This window comes from Urocitellus parryii, chromosome 6, assembly GCF_045843805.1.
Source record: "Urocitellus parryii isolate mUroPar1 chromosome 6, mUroPar1.hap1, whole genome shotgun sequence".
Lineage (NCBI taxonomy): Eukaryota > Metazoa > Chordata > Mammalia > Rodentia > Sciuridae > Urocitellus > Urocitellus parryii.
Window position 1 is genome coordinate 76,583,351 of NC_135536.1, and position 17,146 is coordinate 76,600,496.

At 35.0% G+C, this 17,146-nt stretch overlaps 1 protein-coding gene across 1 annotated transcript; it reads left to right on the plus strand.

Moving 5' to 3' along the window:
• The first annotated feature begins 2,176 nt into the window (after nucleotides 1-2,176).
• Gmfb (glia maturation factor beta) lies at nucleotides 2,177-16,533 on the plus strand. Its single transcript, XM_026384138.2, has 7 exons — nucleotides 2,177-2,262; nucleotides 6,588-6,684; nucleotides 7,998-8,047; nucleotides 8,585-8,634; nucleotides 9,114-9,196; nucleotides 10,795-10,868; nucleotides 12,842-16,533. Exons 1-7 carry the CDS (start codon nucleotides 2,260-2,262, stop codon nucleotides 12,911-12,913), a joined length of 429 nt encoding a protein of 142 aa, XP_026239923.1. The 5' UTR covers nucleotides 2,177-2,259; the 3' UTR covers nucleotides 12,914-16,533.
• Nucleotides 16,534-17,146: the final 613 nt, after the last annotated feature.

Here is a 17,146-nt window from a genome sequence, read left to right on the forward strand (position 1 = left end):
TGCCACAGAATGTCACTGCCCAGGACCAAATTCAAGGGTCCTCTACCTTCTTACAGGGAAAGTAGACTATCAGCTTCATTTTCTTTAGGTTCTCCACTACCCTACCTTAGGATCTTCTCTCCTCTTTCCCCTTGGCAGGTACAATTCTGTTCTTATTCTATCTGCTTCTCTTCATGCTCCACCAGATCAAAAGTGAAAGGCTTTTCCTTGCCATTGACTTTCCTTATGTTGTAGCCTCTTTCATGTTATCAATGTCTGTTTTTTCTTTCTTTCTTTTTTTTTTTCAATCTAGGGATTGAACCCTAGATCTCCTGTATTCTACCACTGAGCTACATCACCAGCCCCTGAAATTTAAAAATTTCATAAAACCTTTCTTAACTGTGTCTGGCTTTTTCAAGATAATTGTGTTTCTTGAGATTAAAAAATCTTATTTTTGAAGTCAAAAGCTCTCTCTCTCTCTCTCTCTCTCTCTCTCTCTCTCTCTCTCTTTTGTATTCTTTTTATTTATCTCTATTTATCTTTTGAGACTGATAAGTGCTTCTGGATGACCAAGGAGAAAGTCCCATAAAAGAATGCAAGAATATTAGCATGTTTTTAAAAATTATTATCTCCATGATATATTTTTCTTGAAACTGACAACTTTTTCATTCATATGGCCTTTTTACATCTCACATTCTTTCTTAGAAGGCAATCTACCTCAATTTTGAAAATATCAATAGATAGGAATATAATGGGTCATAACTTTGAGGTCCAAACATTGAGACAATCACTACACAATGGAACTGAATGTACCAATTTGGCTTTTGATGCCATAGGTGACAGGAATTGTGAAAAATTGTCACTTTCACAGAACCTAACAGTTTAGTCCTTTATAGACTGAACTTTCAAATTGCTCTAGTAAAAAACTACAACAACAAACTCTCATGGTCTTAGATGCTGAGCATCTGTTGCCCAAGCCGTAGGAGGCTACTTTGTGGCCCAAAACCTAAGAAATTCATCTAGAACAGTGGTTCTCATTTGGGAGTGATCTTCTCTTCAACTCAGTATTTGGTAATGTCTGGAGACAATTTTGCATGTTGAAACTGGGAAAGAAGAGTCTACTGGTCTTTGGTGGGTAGAGGCTGGGAATGCTGCTAACCTTCCTACAATCCAGAGTGCACTAACCCACAACCAAGAATTGACCTAGCCCAAATATCAATATTGCTGAGACCGAGAAACTGTAACACAGAAATCTGTATTGGCTCTAGGCTCTTCTCACCAAACCACTGAATCCACCTTCATCCAAGTCATGTCTTCCCCTAGATTACTACAATAACATTCTTAAGAATTTTCTGGATTCTGCTTCTGCCCTCCACAGTCTATTTTGTTTTACACTTTAAAAAACGGAATCTTTAATTTACATATAGTAAGATCCACCTATTTTGTGTAAGTTCTCTGAATTTTAATAGATGTAGAGAGGTCTGTAATAGCATCCTAATCAGGATAGAAAATGGCACCTCAGTTTTCAAAGTACAATTAGGCAGTGGCCCATAAGAGTGCCCATTTAAACATCAATCATCATTCAACCATACTTCAGTAAATAAATATTATTGGGTAAAGAAATGTATTAACCAGCTTCCTGTGATCCCAGCAGCTCAGAGGCTGAGACAGAAGGATCTGAGTTCAAAGCCAGCTGCAGCAATTTAGCGAGGCCTTAGGCTACTTAGTGAGACCCTGTGTCTAAATACATTTTCAAAAGGGCTGCGGAAGTGGTTCAGTGGTAAAGCGTTCCTGGGTTCAGTTCATGTTACCAAAAAAAAAAAAAAAAAAAAAAAAATTATTAACCAAGCCCTGGAAGAAGGGAGTAGAATGGTGGGCCAGGGTGTGTCAGAGGTGGAATTCTGCAGAGTGTTGGAGGAAGGAGGGTGTGCCTAGATTGGAGGGAGATTAAATTTGGGAGGTAAGCTGTGACCAATGTACACATTTACCAATAAAATCATTGACTCAATATTGTCACTTTGAAATTGCTCTCAAAGGTTGAAGTTTAAGGATATCAAGATCTGGCGCACGCTTGAAGCCAGACTGAGCAGTGGGCGCTCGCGTTCTAGTTAATTTTGAGCCGCGCCTCCCGCCGTCGGCTGTCACGTGCCGAGCAGCTGCGACCTCGCTGATAGGTGGGGGCGGCTCTGCTGGGCGCCGGGGCAGGAAGGGAGGCGGCTGCCGTGCCATTCTTAAAGGGGCACGAGAGAAGGCGAGGGGTTGCTGCCGGCCGGAAGGAAAATGGTGAGTTGCGGTGGGGAGAGCAGGGCCCAGAAGGCTGGGCCAGCCCGCCGGTCTTAACTGTTTTCTACAATCAGTCGCTGCAGACAGCGGCCGCTTCCACCCCAGCTGCATGCGGTTGCTCCCACTCAGAAACTTGGCCTCCGCAGCCTCTACTGCCGCGCGTAGCGTAGCATCCTCCATCCTGCCCCGGGGTCGACCCGCCTTGCAGCCACAGTCGGCAGAGGCCCCTCTTCGCCGGGCCCCTCCCGTTGGAGGGCTCCAGCTCCTGAGCTGAAGGTCGGAGGGGCAGGAGGTCTGGCCCTGCAGCAGGCTCCCCAACGCCAGCGTTTCTTCGACGGCGGCTGGGGAGGGCCAGGCCTAAGGAGCTCTTGAGCCCCCTGTACCTTCTGCCTTGCGGCGTTTGCAAGGAGGTCTCGAATCTGATTACATTCTCTCGGCCTTGCCTTAGCTTCTTTCTGTCTTCCCCTTCCCCTATCTTACACTGAACATTTCTCCTTATGCATGCAATTCTCCGATTTAAGGCTATGGAAAATCTTTTGACCCAAGGCTCTGGCGCTTGACCGTAAAGTAACTGTCAGAAATTTCGTTTTGTTGAATAAGGGGACGATGGCTCCCTCCAAGCATAAAAATTAAGTGGAGAATTAAATGAATTGCCATCAAGGATCTTCTGGATCCTTCCTATTGGGTTTTTAAATAAGCTCAAGTTTCATTAGAAATAACATCAGAAAAACACTGCTGTCTCTCCGACCTCCCACTCTTTGTCACCACCCACTCTATCGAGTAGATCTTGTCATGGTCACTGAATCCAATGGATTCTTTTCAGTTTTTATCTTTTCTGACCTTTCAGCTGCATTCCAGGGTGTTGACATTCTCCAGTTTTTGAAGTATTTTCTTCCCTTATGCTTTTTTCTTGTGTTATGGAATACAGAACTCTTGGTTTTCTTCCTGTTTCTCCTCTTGGTCTATCTGCATATTATCCTTTCCCTGGACAGTAGTTACATGTAGGAGTCCCAGACTCCATTGTAATCTTTACTTTTCTATTCTGTATCCTTTCTCCTACATTCATGGCTTCAAGTATCACCTATATTCAGATGATTTGTGAACTTGTATCTGAGACCTTGCTTCTGAGATCCAGTCCAGATATTATATTCCGCTTAGTTTTTAACATCCCTGGAAACTTTTCACCATTTTGGTGCCTCAAAGTCTCCTCAGTTTGTCTAGAAGGAACTCCTCTTGTTATTTTGCCTCAAATCTGGTCTTGACTCACTGTTTGGCAACTCAGTGACGTTGGGCCCTTCAGTATGTTATACAAACCAGAAGCTTAGGAGACATTTTAATAACCCTTTTTTCCCTTACCCATTTCATTTACCTCATACCCAATCCATTCATCAGCTCCTTTGTAATGATTAAGAGAGTGGGCCAAAGGTCAGGCTGCCTAGGTTGAATCCTGGCCCCATTAGCTGCATAATTTGGCGGAATATACTTAAATCTGTCCTAGCCTTACTTTCTTGCAAAACTGGAAATAACTACTCATTTCATGAAATTGTGTCTAGCATGAAGAGAAATCTGTGTAAAGGATATGACAGTGATTCTCATGGTGTTTAATACATGTTAACAGTTATTAGCATTATTCACTTCTCTTTACTCTTTTCAGTTTCTTTGAACTACTTTTTCTCTCTCATTAGGACTAGTCTTGACTGTTAACTAGGTTTGTTGTAATCATCCTGGCTCTCAGCCTGTTTCCTGCATACCACAGCAAATGTGATCTTTTCAAATTGCAAATATAATTGTGTTTTCCTTCCCTATCCTACTTAAAATACCTTATTGGTTTCCCTTTACTTATGAGATAGAAAGCAAAATACTTAATATGACCCAATTCTTCCTGGAGCATGTTCCTGCTCATTGTCTGTGCTTGAGTTCATTTGAATCAGGTCTTTGCACAGGTAGTTTTAGTCCTCCAGATGCTTTTTCAGGGAATCATCCTATCACCATAGTATTCTTCACCAGTCACAGGTTCTCATAGTCTTGTGTATCTCTCCTTTCTAGCTCTTGTACAAGTGTACATATTTTTGCCTGACCCTTTGGTGTAGGTTCCTTCTCTCCTAGATTGTGATATAAGCTACCTGAGGAAAGGGATGATATCTTTCATTTCCTTTTTACATGATTATATTTCTAGCATATAGCACAGTACTGCACTAATTTAATATTCATTATATGGATAAACAAATAAATGAACACTTTACCTCAACTCTCCACTTTAGTTTGTTCGGTAACATTTACCATATAATTTTTTTTAATGACATTTTACTCCTTTGTAAATGCTTCTACTAAGTGTAAGCAGTTAGAGTTGGCCAAGCCTCAGTCCTCCTTGTAGAAAGGAATTTTGGGCCTTATTGTGGTTTTGAGAAGGGCAAAAACACAAAAATGAGTTATACAGGTTAAATCAGCATATTTTTTAGTATGTTAAGCTTACACAAGCAGCTCTGAGCATCAGAACTGGAGGATAAAACTTTCACAATAAATTGATCTTTGCCTAAACAAAAATCTGAAGTGTTTATTAGTTTCATTAATGGATTCTGCCTTTGGTCAAAGAGAGAATAGAAATTTTTGTTTTCTGGTTTTTGTGATCTTTCTTGAAAGAGAAAATAATAATGAAGTAGGATTAAATCTTATCTTCAGGAAGCTCCCAATGACTTAGCATCTCTGAAGAGAATGAAAAGGTTGGAAATCCATAATCCCCGCGTGATTGTTATTTATTGGATAATATACTTTGATGGGATGTACTTTCCAATTGTATTTTAACATATCCTGTGGTATATATCATACCTTATGATTTACCATTGTTCTGAATTTAAAGGGCAGTTAAAATTGAAAGCCATTTTCTGCTTTAGCATATGCTGTCTTTTACCCAATACAGGATCAAGCAAACAGGCTCTTATTATTATTTTTTTATTTTACTGTAAAATTGGAACCTTTAATGCTTTGGGGTTATGATGAGATGTGTATTTAACATTTCAAGGAGGAGGAAGGGAGGGGGAAAACCTATATATGAAATGAGACTAAAGTGAATGGACCTTGTATGGAACCTGACTCAATTAAACCAACTATTAAAAAAATTAAAACAAAGAGGGAATTTGAAGACTATTTGGATATTGGAGTCTGGAATTATTGTCTTTTTTTTTTTTTTTTTAGGTAGGATAATGTTGCTGTCTATTTATTTATTTGGTACCAGGGATTGAACCCAGGGGTACTTAACCACAGAGACACATCCCCAGCCCTTTTCTGAATATTTTTTTATTTTGAGACAGGTTCTCACTAAGTTGCTTATGGCCTTGTTAAGTTACTGAGGCTGTCTTTGAAAACTCATTTCCAAGTGAAATTACTTTTGGCCTTTGTTGTGTCATAGGTTGCAGGGGCATTGTTGAGGGTATTGAATGAAATATAGTTTAATGATTGAAACTGAGTGGTATACATAGGTGTCACTGTCCTGCTTTGTCCTTTTATATGTGTTTGATATTTTACATATTAAAAACAAAAATATTTTTTCACTATCATTTGCAGTAATGCATTGTACCACTGAAAGAAGAGTGAGTGCCTTTGATCATTTCCTGGCCAGATTTCTGAGCAAGTTTCTCTAATATTTCTTCATAATTTCTAAACAGTTCTTTAAAATTTTATTTTTGTTTCATCTGGTTTTGCTTTTGCATCTTATTAGCTCATTTTACATGTTCATAGTCAATTAAGATATAAAATGTTATTCATCTTTCTTCTTAGAACTTGTGTTTATACTTTTGTTATTTTTATTTTAAAAAATGATTTATAAGATATTTTCCTGTTCTTCCTGCACAGTGTGAAAACATGATGCTTGCCTTATCTAAAAGCACATGGTGACCCTTGACTTTTCCTGTTTCCCTCCCTTCCTCTACAGTTCTGATGAGATACATATTGTGATGTTTCTGATTTTTTTCCCCCACTTTAGTACTGGGGATTAAACCCAGGGTCACTCTACCACTGAGCTACATCCCAGCCCTTTTTATTTTTTTATCTTGAGACAGGGTCTTGCTAATTTGCCTAGGCTGGCCTCAAATTGTGATCCTCCTGCTTCAGCCTCTCAAGGCACTGGGATTACAGGAATACACCATTGCACCTGGCTTTGTTTCTGATTTTTTAAAATTTATCAACCACAGACACTGTTAAAATATATCCTACATAGAAGGTAGGATATATTATATTGTTAATATAAATCCAAAGATGGGTGAATTTGAAAGTCTTTAACATACATTTATTGAGGTCATGGCATTTTATTTTTTTTTCCTCTTTTATAGAGCGAGTCTTTGGTGGTTTGTGATGTTGCTGAAGATTTAGTGGAAAAGCTGAGAAAGTTTCGTTTTCGCAAAGAAACGAACAATGCTGCCATTATAAGTAAGCTAAAAGTGATTGCTTCCAAGTTACATGATCTTAGCTTGTTTTTATCTTATAGCTGTGTTGAATAAACTGAACCTTTAGAAAGTAGTGTTGCTTCATTTGTTACATCCCTTACCCCTACCTTTAAAAATTAAGAAATAGCCAATCGTACACAGCTCTGGAGAAGATGATCTTCTTGTTCACTTGGGGAATGAGGATTCTCATGTGTAGTGACTGGTCTCTCCATCCTTCTTGGGAAACTAAAAGCCTGGAAGAAATCTGTGCCTATACCTAGAATGATAAAGTTCATTATTGTGTCCAGAGTGGCTTTGGGCACTATTCCAATTCTAGAACTGAATTCTAGTTTCATGGAGAGTGCTTTTAAGTGTGAATATCTTCTGTCAATGGAAAGGATAATTCACAGACTGCCTCTCCACTGTGAGCTATATGTGAAGTTGTGCAGAGTTCCTTGTATTCATCCGTAATATTTAATATGTAGTTAATGATTTAGAAAGGTAAAAGGTGTGAAAATGTAGAACTATATAGACTATGCTTAACAGAGATGCACTTGGCAGGTGTGAATTAATCAGAAGTGGTGATACCTTGTCATTAATTCTGGTCTGTTACAAATAATTTCTGTAATGTGAGCATACAATTCTTAAAAGCGAATGTGTATATTAGTACTATTTTACCACAAAAGGTGAAGTGATTTTTGAGACCACGTTGTATTTCATAGGATTTGCTGTGAAATTCATGCAAAACCACACATAACTAGCTCTTCAGACTAGTTAAAAAAAATAAAAGTATAAGTTATCTAAACGTATTTTGATTTGACTTTTGATTATGTCAGATGTATTTTAATATGGATATCAGTGCTATTTTATAGTTTACTTTCCCAGACTAATGATAATGCAGCATGAAATCCTGACTCTGGAGAAGCTGGTTTCTCTTTCCTGACCTGACCCCAGGTCCACTCTTCCTTGCAGTTCTAACCACCCTGCCCATAGACCAGTCACATTTACCTTTGGACCTTATCTAGGAAGTTGTGTTTGAGTTACAGAATTCTTCACATACACAGTAAATGTAAAGAGTTGACATAAGTTCTAAATAAGCAAACTAGATGTTGAAAATTGTGGGTAAAGTGTAAAAGCTAACTGCTTAAAAAGCAAAGCTACCAAATAGACCATAAACTAAAACTATGAATGAGTTTTATGCTTGTGTTTCTCAGTGTTTAAATTTTAAATGCCCCAAGAATGGTTGAGAATGCATGCATTGGTTAGATCAAGGTCACATTAGAATCACAATTTACTCATATTGTATTTTTATTTTAGTGAAGATTGACAAGGATAAACGCCTGGTGGTACTGGATGAGGAACTTGAGGTTTGTTCAATAAGCTAAATACAATTTTTATAGTAAAACAATTACTATCATTCAAAAGATACTTTATATTAGTTACACATACCTCTAAAACAAGTTCTAAACCTCCTTTAAGTACATACTCATTGTGCATGAAAAGCATGGATTAATTATTGTGTATTGCATTTTCTAGCTAATTTAACTGTCTTTAAGGCATTAATGGAATCCCTTTTAATAAGGGGTAGAAGTTATGTCCAGTAAAAAGTGAGTCAGCTTAAGGTAATAATTCAAGCATTTAGTTACTAAGTAATTTAGAGTGAAATGAATTAACTTGTTTTTCTAAAATGAGATATTTCCTCTGAGGGGTTAGCTTATCCTGACAGTTGGAACATAAACAGAACACTATGTCTCACAGCCCCATGTTTAGCTATTAATTGAAAGTAAATTGTTTTGTGGCATGTGCTAATGAATTAATAACTATTATTAGAATGGGCTTAGCATATCTCCTAAAGACTTATGGGAAAGGAAATGTTTAAAAGTTGTTTTTCTCTACGGTACTAGGGCATTTCACCAGATGAACTTAAAGATGAACTACCAGAACGACAACCTCGATATCCTTTTCTTAATGCTTTGGAGTGATTTTGTTTTCTTTAGTGGTCAGAATTTCATTGTAAAGAGCTCATTTGTTAAACTTTCAAAAGATATGTTTTACCAGAATTCCTTCTATATCATGATCAAAACGGAATTAAAATATGTCTGTACAGATCGGACTTTAAGAAAAATGAAAAAGTTGATGTCTTAGTGGGGTGAATTATTTTCTTTTAAAAATAATTCTCTATTATAATGTATGTACAATAGAAATTAAGAAAGAAAAATCTATATCAAATCCATACTTTAATAAATTTCTTTTTGACAAATTACATGATTTTTTAAACTTACCTTTGAGACCCATTTATTATTTTGTAGAAAGACAATAATGAAAGTGTGACCTAAATTAATAAAGTATTAATTTGCCACTCAGTAGCTCCCCTGGTGTTGGTAAGTACCTGTCTCAGAGCAGTGACTTTAGTTTCTTTAACTTGAGAAAAACCTTCATTGTATATAGTTATAAATATCAACATGATGATGGAAGAGTTTCATATCCTCTGTGCTTTATTTTCTCCAGTCCTGTTGGTAAGTAAATTTCTTTAAATAATGTATATTTGCCTCTGATCTAACTAATCCATCTTTTTTTTTTTGGTACTGGGAATTGAACTCAGGGGCACTTGACCACTGAGCAGCATCTCCAGCCCTATTTTGTATTTTATTTAGAGACAGGTTTCAGTGAGTTGTTTTTTGCCACACTTTTTGTTGAGCCTGGCTTTGAACTCACAATCCTCCTGCCTCAGCCTCCCAAGCCGCTGGTATTACAGGCATGTGCCACTGCATCCAGCCTTAAACCATCTTTTATTAGACAGATTTTATGCTTTTTTAAAAAGATTAAATTGTTGAGTAACCTAAATTAAGGTGTGTGTGTGTTTGCATACACCTCTGTGCATACCTAGAAAGAAGGTGTTACAAAACATCTTCTCTAAGAATGTGTTTACTTTCTGAGGATGAATTCCTAGAAGTATAATTGTTGGGTCAAACCTTACATGTATTTTAATAATTATGGCATATAATGACACTTTTTAGATATCAGAAGTTTATTTTAATCTTGTTTATAAGTATGTGAACTTTGTGTGGTAATAATAAAATATTTTAAAAAACCGAAAAAATAATAGTATATTTATGTTTATCTTTTAAATAATAGTCAGCAGTGATATACCTATCACCTTGAAAGTGATCCTGGAGTAGCTTACATTGGATATTAAAATGGATTGGACTGGGGTTGTGGCTCACTGGTAGAGTGCTTTTCTCACACATGTGAGGCACTGAGTTCAGTCCTCAACACCACATAAAGATAAATTGATTAATTAAAGGTATTTTGTCCATCTACAATTAAATTTTTTTTTTTTTTTAATGGAATGGGGGCTGAGGATGTGGCTCAAGTGGTAACACGCTCGCCTGGCATGCGCAGGTTGCTAGGTTCGATCCTCAGCACCACATAAAAATAAAATAACGATGTTGTGTCCACCGAGAACTAAAAAATAAATATTAAAAAAAATTCTCTCTCTCTCGCTTTAAAAAAAAAAAAAATGGATTGGGCTGGGGATGCGGCTTAATGGTACAGTACTGGCCTAGTGTGTGCCAGGCCCTAGATTCCATCCATAGTATTGCAAAATAATAAATAAATGAATAGTATTTAAGAAATTCATTATCATCTGAATTTTTCCATTATTATTGAGTTCTTTTCTAATCTTGATTATTTGTATTTTTAACCTCTAAAATATACTATATTTTTAACCTAATATATAACCAGACAATAATTCACCATTTCAAAATTTATGTATTTAAAGCATCCATAAAATTGATCTTGATATTTAGTGTCAAACTTAAGAAATAGTGCTAAACACTATTTGTAAGTATTTGCAAAGCTCTAAAAGTCAAGATCTACAAAGGTGTACAATCATTTTTTTTGCTTATATGTGGGCTTATTTATAGCTGTGTCTGTGCAGGCAGTATGAAAAATAAGATTCAAAATATAGCCCATGTACATTTAGAAGACACTTTTTCTCAATTCAAAAGTTAAGGAAATACTAAGTGTGTAATTTTTTAAAATAAAAGTAATGAAAATTCACCATTTTTTTCAAAGTCTACACTTCATTTCTATACTAATCTCTCTTTTCCAGGATGTAAGCCTGAACAACAGATGATGTATGCGGGGAGTAAGAATAAGTTAGTCCAAACAGCTGAACTAACCAAGGTAGTATTTATATTTGATTTGTTTGTTGATGGTATACTTTCCTTTAGAGTATAGACAATAACTAAAGCAGTCTAGATAGTTAAGTATTTTCTATGCAGTTGAGGGTTATTTTGATCACAGCTGTAAATTAGCAAAACGTTTATTATTTTTAAATAGAATGATAGTGGTCTTTTTTTTAAATTTGAACTTTATGATTATACATAATAGTGGGTTCATCTCTACAAATTCATACATGCATGGAAATCAATTTCAGTTCATGATGCCCTCTTTTCCCTTCTGCCTCACCCCTCACTCCCCTTCTCCTTCCTCTACTATACTAGATTTGCTTTTGCTCATCTATTAATTTGTATTGGATTGGTTCTTTATGTTATTACATAGTGTGTAATAACACACTACTAAATGATAGTAGTTTTTAAACCAAAATGTGTTTTTTGTTCAATAAGTTGAATACAAGAGATCATATTCAGAATGTGAACAATTTTAGAAAATCCAGTGGAACTATTAAGTTTATTGCAAGCTCTTTATCTTCCATAAAGTAATGTCTAATAGGTAAAGATCATCATTCAGGTTTCTGTGCTGGAATTCTGTATTGTGTAGCTAACTGTATATGAGACACTTGCTTTAATATATAATATATCTCCATTCTTTTATGGTATTTTTGAAGCTTAAAGGTAAGGTGTACTTGTCTCAAACTTGATTTAGTTTCCACATACTATTTTGAGTTGTAAAAGTATATACATTTAATCTATGAAATAGAATATTGTATCATCAAGACCATATTTAACAATATTTTCTTTCTGATTTTATTTAAATGACAGTATCAGTGTTTCCCCCTGGGTGCTTAAGCATTAATTTTGGGATTGTCTTTAAGTGCCATCTGCTTTTTCTCTCCAGCCCTTATGATTATCATTGATACTACCAATTTATAGACACAATTTTTGTTTTTTCCTAACTTCTATGCTGGGAACATTCTGGAGTTGCTGTAAGGGGTTGGATGGTTAAGGAGGAACTCTGTAGAGTGCTTGTCTAGAATGTGCGAAGCCCTGGGTTTGATCCTCAGCACTGTAAAATGTGAAACAAAACTAAGAGAAAAAAAAACCAACAAATTCTGTTAGTAGCCTTAGTCTTAAGTTTTTTATAATCCTTTGTGTGTTCTAAAGTGCTACAGTTGAGACATTACAATTTACAAGTTATTTTTATAAATACTCTATTCAAATCCTTATAGCCCTGTGTGGCTAATTAGTATTTCTATTTTATAAATAAGAAAAACAGGTTCAGAGGCTGAATGCTTTGCCTAGGGTTGCCAGGATTCAAACTCACATCTGATCCATAATCCCATCCATTCTGCTGTAATATATTGTCTCTCCATAGCCATTATACTTTCTGGGCCTGTGTTAATTCAAAATTCTTGCTATGGACCTCCCTTCTATTCTTATCAAAACAATCTACAACTGTTATTTCCATTTGCCAAATTATGGAGGACTCATGGTATGTTCTTCCAGTTCATGACTGATTTTAGTTGTGTGTACTAAAATGCGTGTCTCTTCTAATGAGTAAGTTTTATAGAACTGCTATTTTACAGTGTTTGTCTTCTCTCATCTTGATTGCTATACTGAATACTTAGTTTTTAAAAGAAATTAAGTACTGCTAAAAAATATATCTAATTTGCCAGGCTCCAAGACACATACCTGTAATCCCAGTGATTTGGGAGACTGAGACAGGAGGATCACAAGTTCAAAGCCAGCCTCAGCAATAGGGCTGGGAATGTGGCTCAGTGGTCAAGTGCCCCTGAATTCAATCCCTGGTACACACTCCCCACCCCCGCAAAAAAAAAAAAAAAAGTATATCTAATTTATGTAGGTTAAGTCATGACCAATATGAAGGAAGCAAAATTTGGTATTTAATATAATACTCAGATATATAATGTATATTGTGTAAATGTCAGAAATGTGACTTATGGTTTTTTTCTTAAGGTATTCGAAATAAGAAATACTGAAGACCTAACTGAAGAATGGTTACGTGAGAAACTTGGGTTTTTCCACTAATGTGAACTTCTGTGTTTTTAAAGTATTTATGTATTAACCTGACTATACTGGAACCAGACATAAATACTTATTTATGCCTAAAAAATGCACTGTTACTTACAGTTTGTTTCCTGCAGTAAAGAAAAATTCTTCATTTGTGCAAAGTTTGAACAAAGAGGAAATCATCTTCATAGTAATGAAACTTTGTAAAGTGTTTCCTTATATTTGTAATTGTTAGGTGGGCTACTTTTCTCCAAGGACTTTTTGCACTCTTGTGACTAATTTCTATAACTTATGGTTCAGAATTTGTTACTATTTACAGACACCATTGGAAAGTGGGTATTAGATTGTGCTAGACAACAGTTGCCTCCTTTTGACAAATACTGGATATTAGCAATTTATATATGAAAATAGCATATTATCACTTGTCAAAGCATTGAAATTAATTTGGGGTTAAAAACTTGAGTGACCTAATTTTGAGCCATGAATAGTAATTTACTGTAGTGTAATCTACATTTCAAGTACATTTTTCATCAATTTTGTACCTCTTGATTTCCTATATCTTTTTAATCAAGTCTAGAAACTATGTTCATCAATCATTCATTTTTAAGGTCTAGGAGTTAGATTTTTTGATAGAGTTATGACTCTTAGGTTTCTTCTTATGGAAAATAGCATCTTGGTCTTCACAGTTGTTAGGTTGTAATAATCAAGGGCTTCATTCCCCATTGTCATTTCTAGATAGTTTTGAATCTAGGTTAATAACACTTCATTTATAAGGCACCTCCTAATGTCTTGTGAACACTAATTATTTTAAGTGTGTTAATACTGTGCCTTTGATTTGTTAGCTTTAAAGTTAGTTTAGAACTTTTACACTGCCAGTATTCTAGATTTGGTGAAATTAATACTTTTTTAAAGGGTCCAAATAAAACAATTTTCTAATGTGTTTATCTAAAATTTGTAATAAAATCAACTTCTTATTTTTAAAATTCCAACTATCTGCTTGCATTGGTGAAAATATGGCAGTTGAGAGTTGTAATTTTGGGTATATTTGTGACTAGTTTTGTGCCATATGTAAAAGTTGCTTATCTTAAAACTTTGGTTATACTTAATAACCCATCAACAGAAATCACATTTTTAATCCCAAATGTCAGAAGATAGTCTAAACTGGTCATCTGTTTGGTTAACCAAGCCAGTCATGTTTAAAAAAAAAAAAAAAAAAAAGGGAACCCTTGGATAAAGCAAGAATCATAATATGTATAGCATACTTTAAAAACAAACATAAGTAACTGCTGAATGGTAATTTAATAAAAGATCTAGAGACTCAAGAAGCTTAACCAAATTTGGTGAGTAGATTCTTATATTAAGAATAGCATAGTCATTTCAAGATTAGCAAAGGCATTCTTTTTATGTTGGCATATTTTCTATTCATATTATTTTTTGCATTTTATTTTTGAGAGTTCTGTGCCAACTTTAACAAAGAGAGAAAGATAGTTGGAATTTTTACAATATTGAATAGAGCATCTTCTTTCCCAACTGTTTGGCTTCACTAATCTAGAAGTCAGGAAGCATTGACAAGTTGGAAATGGGAAAGTGTTAGAGTAGGTATTTGTTTTGGTTAATAAATGGAACAGTTCCTTTATTTCAGTTTTCAGAGAGAGAAAACTTCATACAGGAAGTTTAAGAATTCTTTAAACAGCTATTTTGGTATCGAGTAACTTAACTAATAATTCTCCAGAAATGCAAACGAAATCCAAATGAATAGAGAGTGGTTTTAATTTTTTTAAGAGGGAGGTGAGATTTTGTTTTATCTGGTTTGCATCAGTAAGAAACACTAGTGCTGCAAGAATGTATTTTTTAAAATAAGGTTCCTTGTTTCATTTTTAAGATTTTAGCCTAATTTTTTTAAAAAAATATGGAAGTCCTCCATAATCTCAGATAATATTGACCTTCCATACACAGAACTCTTAGTTCTTTTAGTTTCTAACAGGAGCAAAGAGCTGTGATAAACTGTGCTGCTTTGAGCCTGTCTTTCTCCTTGTTAATAACATGTATTTCTCAAGACAACAGGTTGACGTTAGGAGAGCAGTAGAACATTTTTTATTCTGTCTATCCAATAGGGTCATTACAAATTCCATGCTCTAAAATTTTCTCAGATATTTCTATGTTTCCCTTTAACTAAATTTTGCATTTTTCTTTTAAAGTACATTTCCTTTTCTTTTTTCTGTCTTCCTACAAATAGTTACTACAGATTTCATAATTCCAGTTCTTACATTCCGTATCTTTCTGGTATAGCCATTCCCATTCAGCCTTAAATCTTAATCTTTCCTTTTTGGCAGCAACTTTTTCCTGGGAACCTCCTTCATGGTGTTCTAAGTCAGCATTAGTTTTGAAATTATTGGCCTTGCATAAGTTCTGCATAGCATCTTATGTCAAAATAGAAACAACTAGTAATCACAGTATGGTTTTTGTGGCAACATAATGACATATGAAGAAAATTGTTCTCAGGTTACTATGCTGAAATTCCAAAATGTCTTGAGTTTTGAATAGTATTCACTTTGTTCTGGTATTAAAGAATTATGTTAGGAAAAATAGTTGGTTGACTGACTGTTTTTGTTTAATTCACTTCTAAAATAAATGTTTGAATTGTCTATTTCAAAAAGTTTACTAAATGCCTGGTGCAGTTAAACATACTCTTGTTTAAGAGGGTGTTGCTAAATTTTTATTGTCATTGAAGAATCTGTGTAGCAAAATGTCAGCACTTTCCCTCCCTTTTTATCTCCTATTTTCAGGAGTTAAACGTAGCCATAAACTGTATCCTGGTCTGACACTTTAACTAAATGTTTCCAGTTAGGGGAATTTATGGCCAAATTAAATTTGGCTTTTTCCCCTAACCCATACAAATATTAAGGAAGGTGTACTTAAAAAAAAAAATGTACGGACTACTTTTTAAACTCAAGTAATGTCATTAATCCATATGTGGACTAGTGATGAATAGATATTTTCATAAGAGTTTAAATGCTGATATTTGGTGGAAGTAGAGAATAACTCATATTCTATCAATTCAAGTACTCTTGGTATGGTTGCACTCCCTATTTGTTTAATAGACTGGTAATACTGGAATCTATGAAGTTTTAAACCTTTACAATTTATGTGAAGAAGTGTTTCAAACATTTCAGGACAAATCTTATTTTGTATTTCTGGAAGAATGTAAATAATCTTCTAGGCCACATAAAACCAATGGTCCCAAGTTGAATATCCTTGAGAAACTTGTTTCCTGTTAGGCCATTTGACATTTCAAATCAATGATCACATTCCTGTAATGTGTAAAACAACTACATTAAGCTTGTGATAGAAACTGTATTTTCTTGCTTTATGGAGTATAATTCATACACATCTAATTACTTGAATATTATTTGAGATCACTAACATGCCAGGGCAATTCCCACTTATTTAGATGGTCCAATATAATCTCATTCAGGAGGCTTGAAACATTAATGGTTTAGTCTTGTGAATTTTAACAGTTCTCTGTCAACGTTTAATCAAACCAACAATTGGCACAACTTCTTAACCTGTGGTTTCAGTCTCTGCTAGTTCATACTGCATGTTTATTTTGGACAGTCTTTTGTTAAGCATGGTGCTTGTACTGGTTTAAATAAAACATTAACATGAAAGTACTTCTAGTTTTTCATTTTTTACTTGCCTCTTACACCCCTTTGGTGTTACTGATACCTACCTTGCTCAACTTGTTTAAACTGCACATTGTCTCAACAGTTTACTGTATCTGGGGAAAACTGAGAAACAAACAGAAATCACTTGCCAATTTATGAAAATTTGCAAAACTCAAAGACTGATGCTAAAATGATTGGTTTGAAAAAAAATGTTAATGAGTGCTATTGGTACAGAGAGAGTTGTTTGAAATTATGCATCTTTACTTTGAAAGGGAGAATTAGAAGTCAGGTCTGTGTACTTGCTAAGCAATCAGATTAAAGGGTCTGTTATTGAATATAGATTATAACTATTTAAACATCCATTCAATACTCATCTTTTTTACAGACTGCACTACATGGTATATGTTTATTAGGTGTCTATTAGAATGAATGCAAATCACTACTTACATGTTTTTAGAGTTTACCAAATACTCTTTGTGATTAAATATGTAGTAATAGTCACAATTGATTTTGGTTGTGAAAGGAGTAGTTTATGCATTCCTATGTGTAGTAGAAAGGAGTAGTTTATGCGTTCTGGAGAATTGTC

Excerpts from the sequence above, each read along its gene's own strand:
- Gmfb (XM_026384138.2), top strand. Across the intron at positions 6,685-7,997 it reads GAACAATGCTGCCATTATAA|TGAAGATTGACAAGGATAAA; the intron begins GTAAGCTAAAAG and ends TTTTTATTTTAG. Across the intron at positions 9,197-10,794 it reads TATTTTCTCCAGTCCTGTTG|GATGTAAGCCTGAACAACAG; the intron begins GTAAGTAAATTT and ends TCTCTTTTCCAG.